The following is a 19,759-nucleotide window of genomic DNA, read 5'->3' on the forward strand; positions in this document are numbered from 1 at the left end:
GCTCACCATATCACTCCGTTTGCCGGCCCCCTTTGCATGATCTCATTTATGTTGTATTCCTTCGCCTATTGTTTTTGAAGTCGAATAGGCCGCCGTACTATCGTGCAGCCACAGCATGGGGACTCTGTGGCGCCGCTTCTGGTCTTCATGGTTTAAAAAATCCTCCAAGTTGTGCTGCAAAGGAGTGGAGGGGAAGGTGGAAGAGCGTAAGAAAAGGAGGAATTTATTACAATTCAGTTATCCTGCTTTTTATTATTTTCCCCCACTTTGGGATAACTTTGCACACAGTGTTCAATCGCCCCCTCTCAGATTTGCTGCATTTGTAACCTTCCCAATCATCTTCAAATCGCTTTACAGAAGGTACAGGGAAAGGAAAAAATTCAGCTCTTCCTTTTTCTGTTTCAGAAGGGGGTAAAAAGTGTGTACGTATGGGTGGATATATACATAGAGAAGTGTGCATATACAAGTGGGCTAGACATCACTTGGGGGATATGCAACCCATATGCGCTACTTTGCGCATCATTCTGTTTGTTTCCAGCTCTGCGAAGCGTGAACTGCACTTGGGTTTTATTTCATGTGGCATTAAGGGGAGGGTGAAAAAGGAGCAAGTCACCATGTGGAATGTCACCCTATGTGGGATGTCGCAACGTGGGAAACTGCACGGAGGAGTAAGTACCATTTGATGGGGATGACCTCCCCCCGCCATGCTTTCCATGCCTCTCTATTGCCTGTGCTTGCCACTCGTTTACCCAAATTGCACAGTTAAAGGGGACTTTGTCCCTGCATGTCCATTTGCTCATCCCGTTTTGACTGTCCAAATTTTTATAGCTCTGCTCCTTCGAAAGCCTTTTCCTGATTGCCTTCTCCTTGTACTCGTAGCCGAAGTTGTCGTTGTTCACACTGCAGGGAAGGAGGTAAATGGTAAGCAAATAAATAAGAAAATGGTGCGCACACGGTGAGCATAAGGATGGAAGGAAGGTTGTTAGGGGTGGAAGTAAGTACGTTGAGGCAAGTGTGCAGAGGGATGCAAATTTGGGTGTTAGGTTGAAGGTGGTAGGTGTTAGATGGTTGGGCACGAATGTGATAAGTGTGAAGCAATGACAGTAAAGCAAGGGAGTGTAGGGTTTAGTATTGGGGTTGTTAGCAGGAAAGTCCTTAGGTGTTCGGTGGAAGATTGTTAGGTGATAGGTGGGTTGTTAGGTGGGTGGTGGGGTGTCCGGTGGTAGGGTAGTAGGTGCGTTTAGGGTTTAGGGTACAAGGCTCAGGTTTTAGGTTTCAGCGTTTAGGATTTAGGTTTGAGGGTTTAGGGGTTAAGGTTCAGGGTGTAGGCTTTAGGTTTTATGGTTGAAGTTTTACGGTTCAGGGTTTACAGTTGACGGCTTAAGGTTGAGGGTTAGGTTTAGGGTTTAGTGTTTTGTTTTCAGGATTTAGATTTCTGGGTTCAAGTGTTCAGGGTTTAGGTTTGAGTGTTTAGGGTTTAGGGTTTAAGATTCAGGGTTTAGAGTTTTAGGGTTGAGCGTTTAAGGTTTAGAGTTCAGGAATTTGAAGGTTTAGGATTCAGGATTTAGGGTTTAGTTTTCAGGGTTTAAGGATTATTGTTTAAAGTTCAGGGTTTATGTTTCGGCACTTAGGGTTCAGGCCTCAGGTTCTAGCTTTCGGTTTCTTAGGTCTAGGGCTTGGTTTTGAGCGTCTAGGCTTTGGTGTTCAGGGTCTAGGGCTTGGTGTTGAGAGTTTAGGGTTATCTTTTCAGGATTTAGGGTTATGGTTTTATAGTTTAGATTTAGGGTTCAGGGTTTAGGGTTCCAGTTTTAGGGTTTAGGGTTTTGGTTTTGAGAGTTTAGGATTTTAGGTTTTAGGGTTTTGATTTTGAGAGTGTAGGATTTTAGGTTTTAGGGTTTAGGATTTTAGGATTTAGGGTTTAGGCTTTAGGGTTAATTGTTTTAGGGTTGAGAGGTGGGGTTTTAGAGTTTAAGATTTAGGGTTTATATTTAAGTTTTTGGGCTTTAGGATTTAGCATTCAGGGTTAGGGTTTTAGGGTTTCAGGGTTTACGGTTCAAGGTTTAGGGTTCAGGATTTACGTTTCAGGGTTTACGGTTCACGGTTTAGGGTTCAGGGCTCAAGTTTTCAGGGTTCAGGCTTTCGGAGTTCAGGTTTGCGGAGTTCAGGCTTTCAGAGTTCAGGCTTTCAGAGTTCAGGCTTTCAGAGTTGAGGTTTTGAGAGTTCAGGCTTTCAGGGTTCATGTTTTCAGGGTTCAGGCTTTCAGAGTTCAGGCTTTCAGGGTTTAGGGTTTTAGGTTTTAGGGCTTAGGGTTCAGGTTTTAAGGCTAAAGGTTTAGGGTTAAGGGTTTAGGGTTTGGGGGTTAAAAGAAAATGGTTAGAAGGAATTATCTAAGGGTGAAGGAATGTCTAAGGAAGGAAGGGGGATATAAGGAAGAAAAGGATGTGGAAGAAGAGGAACAGGACCTCTTTCCTTCCTTTTTTATTTTATTTTATCAGTGCTAATTTTTTATATTTTTCCGAGCATATTATAAACCTTACTGCTATGGTGAACATTTTCAGTAGATCAAGCGGGTTAGGCGCGCCATGCTTGTTACGCATATCAAATGTACATGGCTCATATTAGATGTCTAATCATGAATTTCCATTAAACCAAAATTCATCAATGCTTTCTGTGATATATGCATTTATTTTGACTATTTTTCTTTTTTTTTTTCTTTACACTACGCAAAAAGATCTTCCCAGTTTGTCGCATAAAATTTTGTAAAGAGCGTGTCCGCACTGCTTCTCTTTAAAGTTTCAAAAAAAAAAATGAACATAATTACGTGTAATGCTCGATCCAAGAACACTACAAAAATTGTAGCCCTTTTAATAGTGTCATCCACGTCTATCAATTTGTGGCATTTTTCTGCCTTCCTCAAAACAGGGTTTCTTCATGAAATTTGTTCAGTTTGACATATATATAGTTTTATATTTGTATACACAAAGTTGATATAGTTTTTACGCATGTGTACTTTTTGTTTTTTTCGCTTTTTCTATATATATATTTTTTTTCCTTTTTTTTTTTTTTTTTCACATCTGCTTATATAAATTTATGAAACATTCTGCAAAGTAAATTTGCGTAAATATTTTACTCTTAAGGAGTTCCCTTTGTTGAAACAAAATTATTTAGCATGCACTAGAGTCGTGTTTGTTGTCACCCTTCATGGTCAACGCAGTGAAGTGGAGAAGGTCCGGGCAGCGCCCTTGCATATAAGCACGCCGTGCAATATGTGCATTTTTTTTTTTTTTTTCTTTTCTTTCTAAAAACCCTTGCAAACCATATACAACACGCTGCAAAGCTTTAACCTCTTACCATTTGTTCGAAAGGGTGAGCACAAAGGGGGAAACCGACTGACGGTTCGTTCGCTCGATGGGTGATTGTAGTCCCGGCCTAAGGGTGCGATATAAATGAACGGGTGATAATACGAATGCTGATACAATAGCTGGTGCGGATGCGAGATAAGTGAACGAATAATTAGCAATACCGCGTGCGCACTATATGCTACGCATGCTTGCAGGTACGCGAACGTTGGATGTAAAACGAATGCTCATAAAAAGGCATTCTCCTGTTTCAATCTTTCCTCAAGTTCGTACAGCAAGTAAATGGGGAACACTTCTTGATGAACTTGCGGATTGAAATTATTCCCTAATTCTTGATGACCTCCCCGCGTTTATTCTTCCGAGATGCAAAGGAGCCATTGTAGCCACTTTTGCGGAGAAGCGTTTTTCGCGTAATGGGGCTTCTCTAGAGTATGTGAAAGAGACGAATGAGGTTGCGAAGTGCTCGAGGGGGGAAGCGTGACGCTGGGTTAAGCTGCTTGCGCGAGTCTGAGTGAGGTTACCCGATCAGGAGGAGCGGGGAAAGCAGGCGAGGGGTAACCCGGCTAAGAGCAGCCCGGCGCAGGATAATTTCCTTCGGAATTACTCAACCTCGCGTGAAGGCAGCGTGCCCCATCTGGCCAGCCACCCATCCCCCAGGGCATCTGCGCAACAACCCAAACGTTGGTTCTTCTTCACGTGCATACAACGACCTCTGTGTATGCTCGCACTTGCCCACTATGACACATTCCCGTTTTCGCCGCACGTTTTTGTGGGAACCGCGTTGAGCTGTGAACAAATTTTCGACTTGCCAGAGGAAAACAAAATAGGAATTGCAAAATGAAGGCTTTTAAAAGGAATGATACGTGGAAAAAAAAGAAAACACAGCTCTTCCTGAAGAGCGTAATTTCCTAAAATCAGTAATTTATTCATGTAAATTTATCTTTCACCTTGTTCCATTATTGCCCTATCTGTTTTTCGAGCGGTGCTCATGCACTGTTCACGACGCGACAACAAAATGTGGGCACTCATTGTATTTGCCCTGCACGTCGTCTTCCTGCTCGGAAAATCGGAAGACCTACCGTCCAAAGTGCCCGACAAGCTTCTAAACAAAAGTTTGATAGACATCTTAAACTACAACTTTAACGTCAATGATGTCATGGGTATGTTCGAGAAGATATTTAAAAACAGTGTCGACGATTTCAAGATCGAGGATGAGAATAACGAGATGAAGAATCTGCAGTTCAAGAAGTACAACTTTGACAGGCATAATTATAATTTTATGTATTCCTCTTTTAAGGACTACTGTAATGTTTCGTGACCATGCGGTGGTTTTACCATGATCACTGAGGTGTGGGGGGAGCCTGCACCCACAGTTTAAGCTGCACACCACAGTGCATGCCCATCTGAGTGTGCATCCATCCATGGATCCATTTCCTCTTCCCCTTTTCGCAGGCCTAAACGAAGTCGCAAACAGTGAAAACTGCGATAAATACGCGGACAAGGACTACATAGCAAACGCCTTCAAAGATATCGATAGTAACTTTTACGCCCGATTTTACAAAGAAATAAACCAACTGAAGCACTACATTTTCGAAATAGGGAAGTTGCTAAAAAGGAGAGACGAGCTGAACAAGGAAATTAATGGCACATTTGACGGAATTAAAAATACGAAAGAATGGGTTAAAAAAACAATGACGCAGAAGTCGGGTACGGTATTGCCCCTCATTCGATATTTTGAAGATATGTCCTACAATTTAAAGCATACGAACAAAAGCTTGAGTTACTACGATATGATGGTACAGTACGGAAACGAATTAAACGCCATCATCAAAAATGCACTAGTGGAGTACGTATGCATGTACAGACAAACCAAAACGTATCAGAAGAAAATCGAAAAGTATATGGAAAGAAATGCTAGGATCCTTTCGAAGATGCACAAGAAAATTATTCTGAGCATTTTTTACATGATTTCTGATATGAACAGAACAAATGAAAAAATCGACAACTTGATAAATAAAAAGGTCCACGAATTTAACGAATGGGTAAATTCTGAAAATGAAGAATATGTGAGAAAATTAAAAAAAATTAAATCCAACATTGACTTTAATTTAGATGATATTAATGAACATATAGATCGATCCAAGAAAAAACTTGAGGAAGATAAAATTGCCTTTATAAATATGAGCAAATATTTAACCTTCCAAAACCCCACCAAAACGATAAGATCCATCATGCATTTGCTCAACAATAAATATTCAAAGGATGTAAATGTGATTTTTCTGTACAATGAAGAGTACATCGATTTCTCCCTGGACAAGATGATAGAAGTTCCGGAGCCTTGCAAAATTAACATCGACTCCAAGTCGACAGATAACTTTAACTTTGTCAATTTGGACTTTATGGAAACGTCCAAATACGAACAAATGCTCAACAGCACCACCTACGAACAGAACAATTTCAGTCATATAGATAAGCAGAAAATTGATAACACTGTTAATGAAATATTCCTCCAAGATAAGAAACTTGACAGCGAGTACTGGATTAAGGAAAAGGAATATGAAGACGTCAAAAGTAAAATTTCTCCGGGGGATCCGAATAAAGAAATACAGGTGTACACGGACGAAATGGAGGAAAGCATCAACACGACTGTGGATTATTATGTCTTCAAACCCACCATTAAAAGGTACATTTCTAGTGTTAGAAATCTTTTTAAAAACCCTATTTTTTACTTTAACAAGTATATTTACTCCTTCGAGAAGAATTTCGACTCGCCTGCGAGCGGAAGCATCGGTGCGATTCTCAGCTTCCCGATTAAGACCGCTGAAGATGAGATGAAGGGGGAGCAGGAAAAGGAGGAACCACAGAAGGAGGAACAACAGACGGAGGAACAACAGAAGGAAGAACAGCATAAGGAACAACAACAGACAGAGGAACCACAGAAGGAAGAACAGCAGAAGGAACAACAACAGAGGGAGGAACAACAGACGGAGGAACAACAGACGGAGGAACAACAGACGGAGGAACAACAGAAGGAACAACACCAGAAGGAACAACAGGAGGAGCCTGAGGGGAAGTCACCCAGTGGAGAAGTCAGGGCGAACGAAGAGCCCGGGGAAAGCAAAGAAATAGAGGTTACCATTCCTGACGAACCCAAGGGAGAAGAAAAGGTGACAGTAGTCACATCCCCTGGTGAAGAAGCAGAGGGCGTAGCGGCCATCACCCTAGATGAAGAAGCAGAAGGCCTAGTGGCCTCATCCCCGGTTGACGACATAGGGATAATCAGACACGACCTGTGGAACGACAACGAAGAGGGGACGAACACTGCTGTGGAAGACGGACCATTCAGCGAGCAAGAAAAGGAACTAGAAAACGATATAGACACTGAATTAGACGCGGAGCTCGAAAAAGAATTGGCCAACGCCGAATTAGATGTAACCCAAGAAGCAGAACCGGAGATTGAGATAGAAACCGATTTTGAAAACGACGTAGAAACAATGCCTTGGGGGGAACAAGTAAAGAAAGATGCCTTTTTTGCGGATGAAATGGAGGTAATGTTGGTAAATAAGGACGATGATAAGGGTGAGATGGGGGATGAAAAAAAAGTAGGGGGAGGAAGCTGGGAATATGCAGATGGACTCGAAAGTGAGCAGCAACATACGGGCGAACAAGTAAATGAAGTTGAAGTGAAAAAGGAGAGCGAAGGCGAAAGGGAACAAAAAGAGGAGTCCTTTGGCATGGATGATAAGTTTATTCAGGTTGAAATGAGCAGAAGCGATATTGTAGAAGGTGGAGATAAGAAGGGGGAAGCTGAAGAGGAAGTAAAAGAGGACGAAGTGGAGGAAAATAAGGAGGAAGTTGAAGAGGGTGACGAAGAGGATGGTGAAGGCGATGATAAGGAGGATGATAAAGAGGAAGGTAAAGAGGAAAGTAATGAGGACGGCGGGAAGGATCCCAAGGAGGACGACGTAATGAAGCATAAGAAACGCAGAAAGAAAAAAAGGAAAAAGGAAAGCAGGGAGGACGACATGGAGGAGGGTGACCTGGATGACGAAGATGATGAAAACGACGAGGAGGTTGAGGATGATGACAATGGTGAGGAAGACGATGGCGATGATGACAACTATGACGATGAACATGATAATACCCATGGAAACAAAAGTTCAGGAAAATATGATGACCAAATTAACGAAAAAAATAAAGAGAATTTGTCCATTTTCCAGAGCGCAAGTATGAAGTACCTCTGGAGAATACCAATTATTAATAGCCTCTATAACAAGTGCAGCGAAAATAAAAAGGACATTGTGGGGAGAAAGGACGTAGAAGTAATTGACGTTTACGAAATAGGAGAAGAAGAGTTGGAAGAAATATACAAAGATTTTCAAAACTTAAGTTATGAAGATTCTCTAAAGAGGGTTAAGGAAAAGTTTTTTTATGCCGTGCCAGACATGGAATATCTTGCAAAAGCTTTGAAAATACACAAAAAGAAGAAGGAAGAAAATAAGGAGAGGAATTTCTTTTACGATGCGATGTATGGAAATGATTACTTGATTATGAAGTCAAAGGGTGTCAATGTGGAGACGTTCATTTATCCCTATTTCGAGATCTTGAATTTGCAGATGAGTGAGATAAAGACGTGCACGATGGAGGATTACTATGGCTGCATGAAGAGACACATCCGGAGCCAAATGAAGAAGGGGACCCCAGAGGAGATTAAGGCGGTCGACCATGCGAACGGTAAAACGGACGGCAAACAAAGCGACATGGTAAGCCACAAGCCAAGTGAAAAAATTTTATTCGTGTACCTGGGGATCTTCAAAGACGAAGTGTTCAAATTACCCAAGTCCAAAATCGCAGACGACCTAAAGAGTGCCCACTTGAAGCAGTTTCTGGACAACCCCAAGGACTATCACTTTTTTAACAACTTTTTAATCAAAAAATATGAGGAGGAGTACTATTTCTTCCAAAAGTTGAAGGTGTACACGGTGTACCATTCCAAATATAAAAACTCAATTATGTACGGAATTGACTTCAAATTTTATGTTTCCTACTTTTCCAAAGAGGAGATACAATATTTGCCCTTGTCGTACTACCATGACTCCATCATATATTTCAAGGTAGTGCTGGCCACGTCCAAGTATGGGTACCGCGAAATTGTCCCTATCGATGATGAAATTATAAAGTTTGGATTAATGCTTTCGTTAGATAATAAAAATAAAAATGTGCATTATTTAATTCATTCGGAAGTTACCAATGACACAAACTATGACTTACTGAAGAACAAAACGGGGGTCGTCAAAATTTATGAAGTATCTTATGAAAATCTTAAAATGCAACTCGTAGATAAAAATTACAAAGTTCAAGTAACAAAAAAGATGAAAATTATTCTGCAGAAGGAAGTTACCTTTAACAATAATAAAAAGAGGACATACGATTACATTGACACCTTTTATGACAAGATGAATAAAATTATGAAAAATAACATGAACCTGGAATTATTCCGTAAAACGTTTTATGTTCATTTGCATAAAACGTGAGAACGTTGCAGCGGAATGGAATTCCACTTATTTGTGTTTTTTTCCTTCTTTTTTTTTTTTTTTTTTTTTGTGAAAAATGCGAAATTGTGCAAAACGTGGAGATTATTTCCCATTGGGGAAAGCCACTACCCGCGTTTTTAATTACCGCTATATACGCTTTTTTAAGAGTTCATCAAGAATTAGTTTACCGCCCACTTTTTACATGATTTGTTTATTTTTTCAGTTTCCTGTATGATAAATGGCTACATAAAATATACATCCCCAATTTATCGTATTTTATTTGCTGTGTTAATTAGACTCTCCCTCTATGTAGTTCATTTTTTTTTCTTTAATTAGTTTTAACGATGCTTAAAATTTGAAGCTGCGCTGTCGTGTCTACATGCAGCTATGTTTATATCATACGCATGGTGTGTTCCGCGTATCACCTTTCGCACAACCATTTACGGAGATTTCCCTCCCTTTAATTAAGTCTTTCCAGTGCCATTTGAAGAATAATCCTTACGTTTTTTTTTAAGAAGCCCCCTTTGGAGCGGCCACCCTACCGTTTGCGAGGTTATTGAGCCATTTCTGAATAAGCCCCTTTCATAAATGAGAAAGGATAAATTGCTCCTATTGAGGACACATATTTTACACACAAAGGAGGCTCTCATCAATATCTACAGTGCGAAAATGCACACGGTTGTTCTATCATTGTGTACGAATTGTGAAACCCTTCATTTGTTCACACTGAGCATGAAGTCAATCAAAAACGCACGAATTTATTGAATGTCACCATTTTGTGTGTACTCCACCCCATGCACACAAAAAAAGGTTTGAGCTTCTTTGCCATAACATCGTAAAAATGAATAGGTACATATATCCTTCCGAATAAAGAGAGTGTAATCCGGCAAATGGGAATATGTTTTTCCACAAAAGCAGCTCGTAAAAATTGATTGCATTACCTCTTAACAGCGTTGCCAAAGTAAAAAATTATGAACGGCAAGGGAAAAAGTGAATAAATAAATAAAATAATAAAATAGCTAGCTATAAATACAATTTTGCGCAAAGCAGATCTGCACGCACGTGTGCAACAGTTTCACTTATGGAATGAAAAAGCGTAAAATCCTCTGTGAACGGTAAATACAGATGTGTAGTACGTACACGCTTGGAGGAAAATATAATGCCTATAATTTTGTTATTTTCTCTACTGAAGCTGCGAAGTTATTCTTTCTCTTTTGCGAATTAATAGCCCGGTGGAAAAAATAGCATGGGGCTAAAATAGTTGGAGGAATGTATGCAGATCTGTGGATCTACTGTTTTTTTTTTTTTTTTTTTAAAGGAAGAAAAAATAGCTATTTTTTTTTTTTTTTTGCCGGAATGACTCTTTTCACCCTTTTTCATGCGGTCAAAGGTGCAAAATATGTAAATGTGCTTTCTGTGCTTATAAGCATACACAGCACGCTTGCTCGCATGAAAGGAGGCGCTTAAACCCTTATGCACATGCAATGGCACAGTTATGCATAACAACTACATGGGGCCATGGCAAAACTGCATGTCGTAGCACGAAGAGCCCCGTTCCTTGTCGGGCGAAAATTTTCACGAGGCACATCGTTGAAGGGCCCTTTTTTTCGTACATTCACAGCATATGCTTCATTCGAACAGAAAAAAATAAAAACAAAATAAACACTTATGGATGTTGTTTTGTGTAGAAAAGAAAACACCCCCATTTTTGCTTAAACATTTGATCGAGTGTAGCATGTTATGCGTTATATGCAAATTTTTAATCAAGCAAAAAGTAATATACCCATTTTGAATACACCCCAAAATGTATATTTTTTTCGAATTTTATCCACACAAAAAAAAAAAAGGAGCAAATAGCATGATGCATATATAAAAACATTGTGCGCTTATGTGGGCTCTACATAGGTGTACCGTAATGACGTACATATTTTACAAGTACATATTTTATATGCGTATATATTACTGCGTAAAGCGGTTCGAAGAAGTGGCATCAGCTGGGACGCAACATCTGTAAATTAGTGAAAAAAAGTTCAAGGAACTTTAAAATTTTGGCGCTTTCATGTATTTATTCATCTTAAACTCACGAAAGAGATATATTTAATTTTTTTTTTTTTTTTTTTGAGGCCCCCGTACCATTTTGTAGAGCGTTTTTGCGTTTATTTTACAAATTGTATTTTTGCGCCTTATGTACAACTTATATATACATGTAGCATCACATGAGAGAGGAATTTTTTATTTCATAAAATATACGCTACAAGGAACAGTTTTGCGAAAAGAAATAAGTGTTCACTGTTAACTTTTTTTTAAAATTACATGTAGTCCCTTTAACCAACATTTTCGTAGCTACATTGTATGCATGAACGTATTTATACACAAATGCATGAGCATTTATATTTACCCACTCCAACTCTCCCACGTTTTTCATGAACCCCAGGCAACATTCATATGCCAGCGGAATAGATAAATTTGTACGTACATTATATATGCGTGTATGCTTCTTGGAACGTAGCCATCCGAATTGCAGATTACTTTCTTGTAGAAGCAAAAAAAAAAAAAAAGTTAAAGGCCAAAAGTGTTAAGCTTCACGTAGGCACACCCCTTTGCGCAAACGAAATTAAAGCTTTTTCGCGAAGTACTTCTCCGTGTAAATTTGCTTCTAATTTAACCTCTCCTACAAAAATAGAGTATTTGACATGTAAGCTTATTCACACCGAATACACAGTTTAATACATATTTTATGTGTCCCACGGTACATGCCTACATCGAGCGAAGCGGCACAACTGTCACTGGTTCGGAGGGGTGTGGGTCGTGGTGTGTACAAAGTGTATGTTTTGCTTTGCGCGTCCAGAGCTGGGGAGCACACATATCGCGTTCGAATTTGTTCCTAATCTGTTTATTTTTTCGAGTGATGCATCGGACGCGTAGGGGTATATCCCTTCTTATGCGTTGCACCTCTACAGATGTTGCGCAGGCTCGTGCGTATTATCCCCACCGCGTTATACTATTTCACATTTTTTCCTTTCCCCATGTAGATCCCCGTAAAAATGGCATCGCTAAACAAGAAAAGTATCGTGAAAATTTTGGAAAGGTGTGTGAAGAATAACATTTTGAAGGATAACAGTCGACAACTATGCACGAGCAAGACGAACTTGAACAGAGCATCCGGAGATATCATAGGTATCGACTTAGGCACAACGAACAGTTGCGTTGCTATTATGGAAGGAAAGCAAGGAAAGGTTATTGAGAACGCAGAAGGGTTTAGGACAACCCCCTCCGTTGTAGCATTCACGAATGATAACCAAAGGTTGGTTGGTATAGTGGCAAAGAGACAAGCAATAACGAATCCAGAAAATACAGTATATGCAACGAAGAGATTTATAGGCAGAAAATTTGATGAAGATGCAACTAAAAAGGAACAAAAGAATTTACCGTACAAAATTGTTAGAGCGCCAAATGGGGACGCGTGGATAGAGGCCCAGGGGAAGAAATATTCCCCAAGTCAAATAGGTGCATGCGTTTTGGAAAAAATGAAAGAAACAGCTGAGAATTATTTGGGAAGGAAAGTACATCAAGCTGTTATCACAGTACCTGCTTATTTTAATGATTCACAAAGGCAAGCCACGAAGGACGCAGGAAAAATTGCAGGTTTGGATGTGCTTCGAATTATTAACGAGCCAACCGCAGCGGCTTTAGCATTTGGGTTAGAAAAGAGCGACGGGAAGGTCATTGCCGTTTATGATTTAGGAGGTGGTACCTTTGACGTTTCCATTTTGGAAATTCTGGGAGGTGTTTTTGAAGTGAAAGCGACAAATGGAAATACGTCTTTAGGAGGAGAAGACTTTGATCAGAGAATATTAGAATATTTTATAGAAGAATTTAAGAAGAAAGAAAGTATCGATTTGAAAAATGATAAGCTAGCTTTACAGAGGTTGAGGGAAGCAGCTGAAACAGCCAAAATTGAACTGTCCAGCAAGACGCAGACGGAAATTAATTTGCCTTTCATTACTGCGAACCAGACGGGACCAAAGCATTTACAGATTAAGTTGACTCGTGCAAAGTTGGAAGAGCTATGTCATGATTTGTTAAAAGGAACGATCGAGCCATGTGAGAAATGTATCAAAGACGCAAATGTGAAGAAAGATGAAATTAACGAAATTATTCTAGTTGGTGGTATGACCAGAATGCCAAAGGTATCAGAGACGGTAAAGCAGATATTTCAAAATAATCCCTCCAAGAGTGTCAACCCTGATGAAGCAGTTGCGTTAGGTGCAGCTATCCAGGGAGGAGTACTAAAAGGAGAAATAAAAGATTTGCTTCTACTAGATGTAATTCCCCTATCTCTTGGTATAGAAACCCTAGGTGGAGTCTTCACCAAATTGATCAACAGAAACACCACTATCCCGACGAAGAAGTCGCAGATATTTTCCACCGCAGCTGACAACCAAACACAGGTGAGTATCAAAGTATTCCAAGGAGAAAGAGAAATGGCGTGCGACAATAAAATGTTAGGATCATTCGATTTAGTGGGAATTCCCCCTGCACCTAGAGGAGTCCCACAAATTGAAGTCACCTTTGATGTAGACGCAAACGCGATTATTAACATTTCCGCTATTGACAAAATGACCAACAAGAAGCAGCAAATTACCATTCAGAGCAGTGGCGGATTGAGCAAGGAAGAAATTGAAAAGATGGTCCAAGAGGCTGAACTGAACAGGGAAAAGGACCAACAAAAAAAGAATCTGACAGATTCCAAAAACGAAGCAGAGACACTAATTTACAGCTCGGAGAAGCAGTTGGACGACTTCAAGGACAAAATTTCCGATTCGGATAAGGATGAGCTAAGACAGAGGATCACCACCCTGCGCGAGAAATTGTCAACTGAAGACTTGGATGGAATTAAGGACGCCACGAAACAGCTACAGGAGAAGTCCTGGGCCATTTCGCAGGAAATGTACAAGAACAATGCCTCCCAGGGTGCTCAGCAGGAACAGCCCAAGAGCGAAAGCAAGACGGAGGAGAGCAAAGATAACGCGTAAGGGCGACCCGAGCGCTCATGAAGTGGTTATGCTTCGATGCGGAGGACAAAATATAACACGCAGAACTGCGCCCGGAACGTGAAAACCTAAACAATGTTTTGAACAGAACCACTCAACGTCCAAGCGCGTTTTCATCCACCTCGTGTTTGCTGAGAACTGAACGGTAGGTGTAGCATTTTTCACCTGAATGTAAGCAGAGCTGGGGAGCAATATATGCATATGCTTCCTTTAGCCACGCAAAAACGAATGGAACACGTTTGAAAACGCCCGTACTACTTTAAAATTAATCGATTGCTCCTCGTTTACCACGCCACGTGCGCTAAACTGATGCATCAGATTATTTTTAAAATGCGAAGGGGTTAAGCATTATTTTATCCCTTCCTTTGGCGTACACCTTTTAAGCGATTTTTCCTATGTCCCCTTTAATCGCCACAGAGCACGAAGTAAATTATATGTAAATATGTATGTATTTACTGCTTTGAAAGTGGAACACGAAAAAGCCTTGGCCTCCCATCTGAAAGGGACAAAATGTCACCTGTGTGTCTACGTGCATTTAATATTTCATATGTATACGGGGGTATACATGAGCGATGCGCGCATATACGTATATTTATTTTTAAAAATGTTTTAAGTTAAAGGAACTGCATGTTTTCACTCGCTTGCGGTTAGCGTGCGCATGTAGGTGAGTGGCCATTGACACTGACCAGCATCATGAAGGTAGCCACATATGCATACATGTGTATGCACATGCGTATATGTGTATATGCATGGGAGTGCTCCCTAGGATGCGCAAAGAAGGTCCGCACCGTAAAAGCGTCAGTTCATGAGCTCCACTTATTTTTTTGCTTCAAGTTTTTTCCATACTTTTTAATTATAGAACTTGAATAATCTTAAATGAATAAATAAATGAAGTTTTATAAAAAAATAAAAACTGGAAGGCTGTGATTGTGAGTCCATGGGGGCCGTTTGGGCAAAGTGCGTTTTTACTCTCCCCCCAATAGGCCTCGTCTTAGCCCAAGCATGTAGAAGAAGGGGCTCCACGTGTATATGCGCAAATTGGGTAGAAATATTCCTAGGTAGATATACACATCCGTAATGGAGTATACAACAAATAGACATATCCGTTTGGTGACAATTGATTGTGCAAGCAGAAAATTTTTACCCAAGAGGAAATTACACTTTTGTGTATGTAATAAATGGAATTAATAATAATATAATGTACCGTAGAATTTTTTTTGCACAGTTCACAAAAAAGTATAATTAAGTGAATAAAGGAGTATTATAAGGGGGAAAAAAAAAGTGTATTCTTCTTCCTTCTTCTTCCCTCCCCCCTTTTGTGCTTCGTATTATGCATTACACGTGGGTGCTCTTGTATTTTTTCCCTAGTTGTGTATGTATGATCCTTTGATATGCATGTTATATGGTACTCTTTGAACATTCGAAAATACATATTATATTAGGAGAAAATAAACACTTGATACTTCCCTATTCGTTATAATTCTTATAAAGCAAGCAGAATCCTCAAATATGTGTATTCTGCATGAATATATGAAGGGAACATTCTAAGATTAGTTTATTATGTATTCAATATAGATGTACACATATGCACATAAACCATGGTAAAAAGGGAATAATACAAAGTTCATTCGCACTATTAAAGAAGTGTATATACAGAAAGTAGTATGCAACTAGTATACATTGTGTCATATGAGTGGAAATATACTGGTATGCATGTTTTACTGATTGTATATATATTTTTGTAGGATGCATGTTTAGGTAAGTTACCTTCATATCAGGTATATAAGGAATTCGATTCCAGCCTGGCAAGGTACGCCACTGATCCCGAGGCCGTTTTTCCCGCGAATAGCGTGTTCACGGTGCTGCCGGCGTATAAGAACAAGTATGATTGTATAAAGAAGATTGGCTACGCCTGGTATTATGTAAACAGAGGAATGAACAAGACGCAAAATCAGTACTATGAGGAACGTTTTAACTTTTTCTATTATTGGCTAGGAGAAATAGTATATGAGGAATTGGAGAAGAAGAATGATTTTAAGACAGCACTGAGTGAAATATATGAAGCGTTAAAAATATCGGTCCCCGCGAAAAAGTGTGAAGCTGAGGACCATAAAAACAGCCACCATGATTTCGAACAGAGGAAAACAGTATTCGACTATTGGTACAACCATGAAACTATAAAACAGTATTTAGAAAATGGTGATAAAGGCGGTTGTGGGGGAAAATATGCAACCTATTTGGACAAAATTGTCGACGACTATAATAACATGAATTCACATTGTGCTACAAAAAGTGATGATCAGGATTCATACTGTAAGAAGGTTAGAAAAGTATTTGAAGGAAATAACAGTCCAGATCAATTAAAATCAAAATGTGCAATTGCACATAAGGACAAATTCACATCCTTGTCAAAAGTAGCAGAAGAAGTGGCCGTTAGTTTTATATATATATGTTCAAAATAGAGGGTTTAATAAGACACATATATATCTACATATATATATATGTCTATACGTATATATATCTATATATACATATATATACCTATGTATATACATATATATAAATATATACATATATGTATATGTGTGGGGGGCACATAGGAGTGTGTCCATATATTTTATTTTCTCCTTTAATTACACATTTTGTAGGGTCCAGATTCCAAGGAATTACCTTCAGAACAAGCATATGCTCTATTAGATGGAGGTCCATGGTGTCAAGTACTTTACGCAGGACATGATCCGGGGCAGAAGAAGGAGCAAGAAATAAAGACGCAATTGGAGAAAATATTGAGGGATTACACAAACATTCCTCAGAAGGATGAGAGTTTTGCCAATAAAATTCTACAGAACTATTGTTACGCATGTTGGATGAAGGAACAATTTAACACGGGTAAGGAGACCGATGATGATAATACACCCTGTTATTTCTTGTTCTTTTGGATATGTACTCAAATAAAGAACAAATTAAAGGAAAATATGCATCTGAATGGAAATTTTCAGAAAGCCATGAAGGCAATTTATGATGCACTGGCGAAATTCCCTTGGAATGGTATAAGCAAAGAAAGGAAATGTACTAATATATACCCTGATATTATGGAATCTCTCTTTGAAGCGTTTAAAATTTTTTTTGATTATGAATACAACATTAAAGCTATAGAGAAGAAACCGGAGTGTAATAAATATTTCAGTTCACAGTACACCAAAGATCGTAGTAATGCGCAGGGCTGGTATTCATGGTCATGTAAATTCTGTGGGACTACTAATAATGAATATTGTAAAAATTTTAAGGTGAAATATATAGACGAAGGGAAGTGCAACTCACCACTGCAACTACCAGAACTGACGTGCACTCCCATAGCAGTCAAACCTGCTACAGCAGCAAAACCTGAAGCCACTAGAACTTGCAGTCCAGGTTCTCCTGAACTTGACTGTGCAGGCTACCAGAAACCCGGTTCTTCCGGTTCCGGATCTACGGAAACTTGCAATCTAGATTCCTCTGGTCGATGTGTACATGCTTCACTTCGCCCTGATGGTGTCTTTGATGGGGAGGGCAAGGGTGGTAGTGACGGTGGTGGTAGTCACAGAAAAGAAGGTGAACAGCTCGCTGTTGCTGCTGGCAGCATCGTCCCTACTGCTGTGTCTGGTGGACTTGCAGTAGTAGGATTACCAGCAATTGCTCTTTTCTTATATAAAGTATGTACAACCACTATAATTACAATTATAATTACCTCATTACACATACTTAAAAGTATATAAATAATAACATATTCATTACTATTATATATTTTTTTTTTTTTTCTGTATGTTCGTTTTCTCTATTAAAAAAAGTATGTATACATACATATACATATATATATATATATATGTACATGAAGTATATATGTGTGTGTATATGCTATATATATTCCCACCCCCTTTCTTTTCCTTTCCTATTAGTATACCAATTTATTCTCTGGAATACGTGACACACTCTCCGGAAGCATTAGAAGCAGAAAAAAACGGTCCGTTCGACAGGAATTAAATGCCTTCTCAGGAGGCGATTCTTCTACAACAGAATATGCGGCAACTACAGTGGGTTCTTCATCAAATTTGTCAACAAGAGCCCCTTCAACCATAGCAGATTCGACAGATACTTCTACCATATATGGTAGGTCACCACCATCTGGACGGGGAAGAGCAAATAACAGTAATAATAGAAGAGGAAATGAAAACAGGAGAACCATTAGTTATCAACGTATGTAGAACGAATCACAACACAACACACATTGTGTGGAATGTGGAACGTCACATTTGGAATGTAATATAACACTGAATGAATAAAATTCCCTTCCGTTAATTGTAAACAGTGTGCAATGTCCTTCCCGAAGAGGCATAAATAACCGCACGGAGTTCATACAATCCAGAAGCAGATTGATATTTCTTTTCTTTTTTTTTTTTTTAAGTTCCATCTTTGGTACGCTTCCCTTTTTTTTGTTAAATTCCTGCTTTTTAGTATTGCACTAAGGTGCTTATGTTAATGTGTAAGCAACATAAGTCATAAAAAATTCCTTTCACTACATTTTGATTTGTTTGCAACTTTTTAAATTCATTCCTACTTGTTTGCAATTTTTTTTTACTGAGGATTCAATATGTTCATGAAAATTCTTACACAAATTTTTATCTTTGTAATTTTTTTTTTTATTTTAACATAATAATTTTTTTTTTTCGCTAATTCCAATTATGGGCATATTTGAGAAAAGGTGCTCCTCCAAATTGTGCGAGTGCACCGAATGCTATTACACACTGTTAAACTAGCACATGTATTTATGACCACCCATGGAAAAAAAAAAATTAGGCAAAAAAAAAGAAAAATTGCCCTAATATAAATTTTGTCATACAGAAAAAATTGTCCAAAGGAGAAAAATTGCGAAAAAAATTGTCCTAAAAAAAAGGAAGGGCTTGGCTTCTACTGCTTTTTTTTTTTTTTTTTTTTTGCGCAAAGTTGTACATTTCTATAGCCCCCACCAGCATCACATCACATGTATCACAATGCACGCGCTTCTCCTGCCCGCAAAAAAAAAAAGGGTGTTCTTACAAAAAAAAAAAAAAAAAAAGAAAGGAATTGTGTACACAATTGCACAAATCATTTACCATGTCCCATGTGTCTGTATGAAAAAAAAATAAAATAATAAGGACAAATTGGCACATTAAACAAAAAAAGAAAAAAGAAAATTGATTTGAATTAAATTGAATTAATTCATAAAATATAAGAAAGAAGAAAAAAATAGAAGGAAGGGGAAAAAAGGAAAAGAAAAAAAGAAAAAGAAAAGAAGGAAGAAGAAATCAAATAAAAGGAAGGAAAGGAAAAAAAAAAATAAAGAAAAAAAGAAAAAGGAATGGAGGAAAAAAGAAAGTGTCATTTTTCTTCTTTCCTTACACTGTATATATAAACTGTGTGGACGTGCAGTTATTTATGCGTCCCCCCTCTTGAGGGAGGGAGACACATTCATTCAACATTCCAAAGTTTTACATACAGTAGTGTTACATCATACCATAACCTACATTCGTTCTTTGATGGTGGCCTGGCCTATTGTTATTTGTATTTGCATTTGTTCCTGTTCCTGCCCTTCCTTTGGGTTGTCTTGTAGAATGCCCTGTGTATTCAGCAGAACGTAGTGTGGTGGAATAATCTGTTGAAGCAAGTGTTGATTCATCCTCTGTTGTGGAACCTATTGTCGAGCTGACTTCTGTGAGTGTATCGAATTGTTGTTGTTCGGTATATCTCTTTTTTCTATTCCTTCTATTGGTCCCGTTGTTACTGTTGCTTAATCCAA

The 19,759-nt window shown here is 38.8% G+C and overlaps 4 protein-coding genes across 4 annotated transcripts; 3 read left to right on the top strand and 1 right to left on the bottom strand.

The window, feature by feature from the left end:
• Nucleotides 1-42: 42 nt before the first annotated feature.
• On the bottom strand, nucleotides 43-899 carry PCOAH_00026760 (Uncharacterized protein; the record flags this gene model as incomplete). The annotated part of the gene is made up of 3 exons (XM_020059481.1): nucleotides 43-174; nucleotides 278-349; nucleotides 750-899. Coding segments are annotated over 3 exons (354 nt in total), but the record flags the coding sequence as incomplete, so codon positions are not given.
• Nucleotides 900-4,374: 3,475 nt separating this feature from the next.
• On the top strand, nucleotides 4,375-8,893 carry PCOAH_00026770 (Uncharacterized protein; the record flags this gene model as incomplete). The annotated part of the gene is made up of 2 exons (XM_020059482.1): nucleotides 4,375-4,663; nucleotides 4,812-8,893. The coding sequence occupies 2 exons, from the start codon at nucleotides 4,375-4,377 to the stop codon at nucleotides 8,891-8,893; spliced, it is 4,371 nt and encodes a 1,456-aa protein (XP_019915019.1).
• Nucleotides 8,894-11,937: 3,044 nt separating this feature from the next.
• PCOAH_00026780 (Chaperone DnaK) lies at nucleotides 11,938-13,929 on the top strand (the record flags this gene model as incomplete). The annotated part of the gene is made up of 1 exon (XM_020059483.1): nucleotides 11,938-13,929. One exon carries the CDS (start codon nucleotides 11,938-11,940, stop codon nucleotides 13,927-13,929), a length of 1,992 nt encoding a protein of 663 aa, XP_019915172.1.
• A 1,952-nt stretch (nucleotides 13,930-15,881) lies between these two features.
• PCOAH_00026790 (KIR protein) lies at nucleotides 15,882-18,188 on the top strand (the record flags this gene model as incomplete). Its single annotated transcript, XM_020059484.1, has 3 exons — nucleotides 15,882-16,361; nucleotides 16,596-17,603; nucleotides 17,883-18,188. 3 exons carry the CDS (start codon nucleotides 15,882-15,884, stop codon nucleotides 18,186-18,188), a joined length of 1,794 nt encoding a protein of 597 aa, XP_019915030.1.
• Between the last annotated feature and the right edge of the window lie 1,571 nt (nucleotides 18,189-19,759).

The sequence above is a fragment of the Plasmodium coatneyi genome, chromosome 9 (genome assembly GCF_001680005.1).
Source record: "Plasmodium coatneyi strain Hackeri chromosome 9, complete sequence".
NCBI lineage: Eukaryota > Apicomplexa > Aconoidasida > Haemosporida > Plasmodiidae > Plasmodium > Plasmodium coatneyi.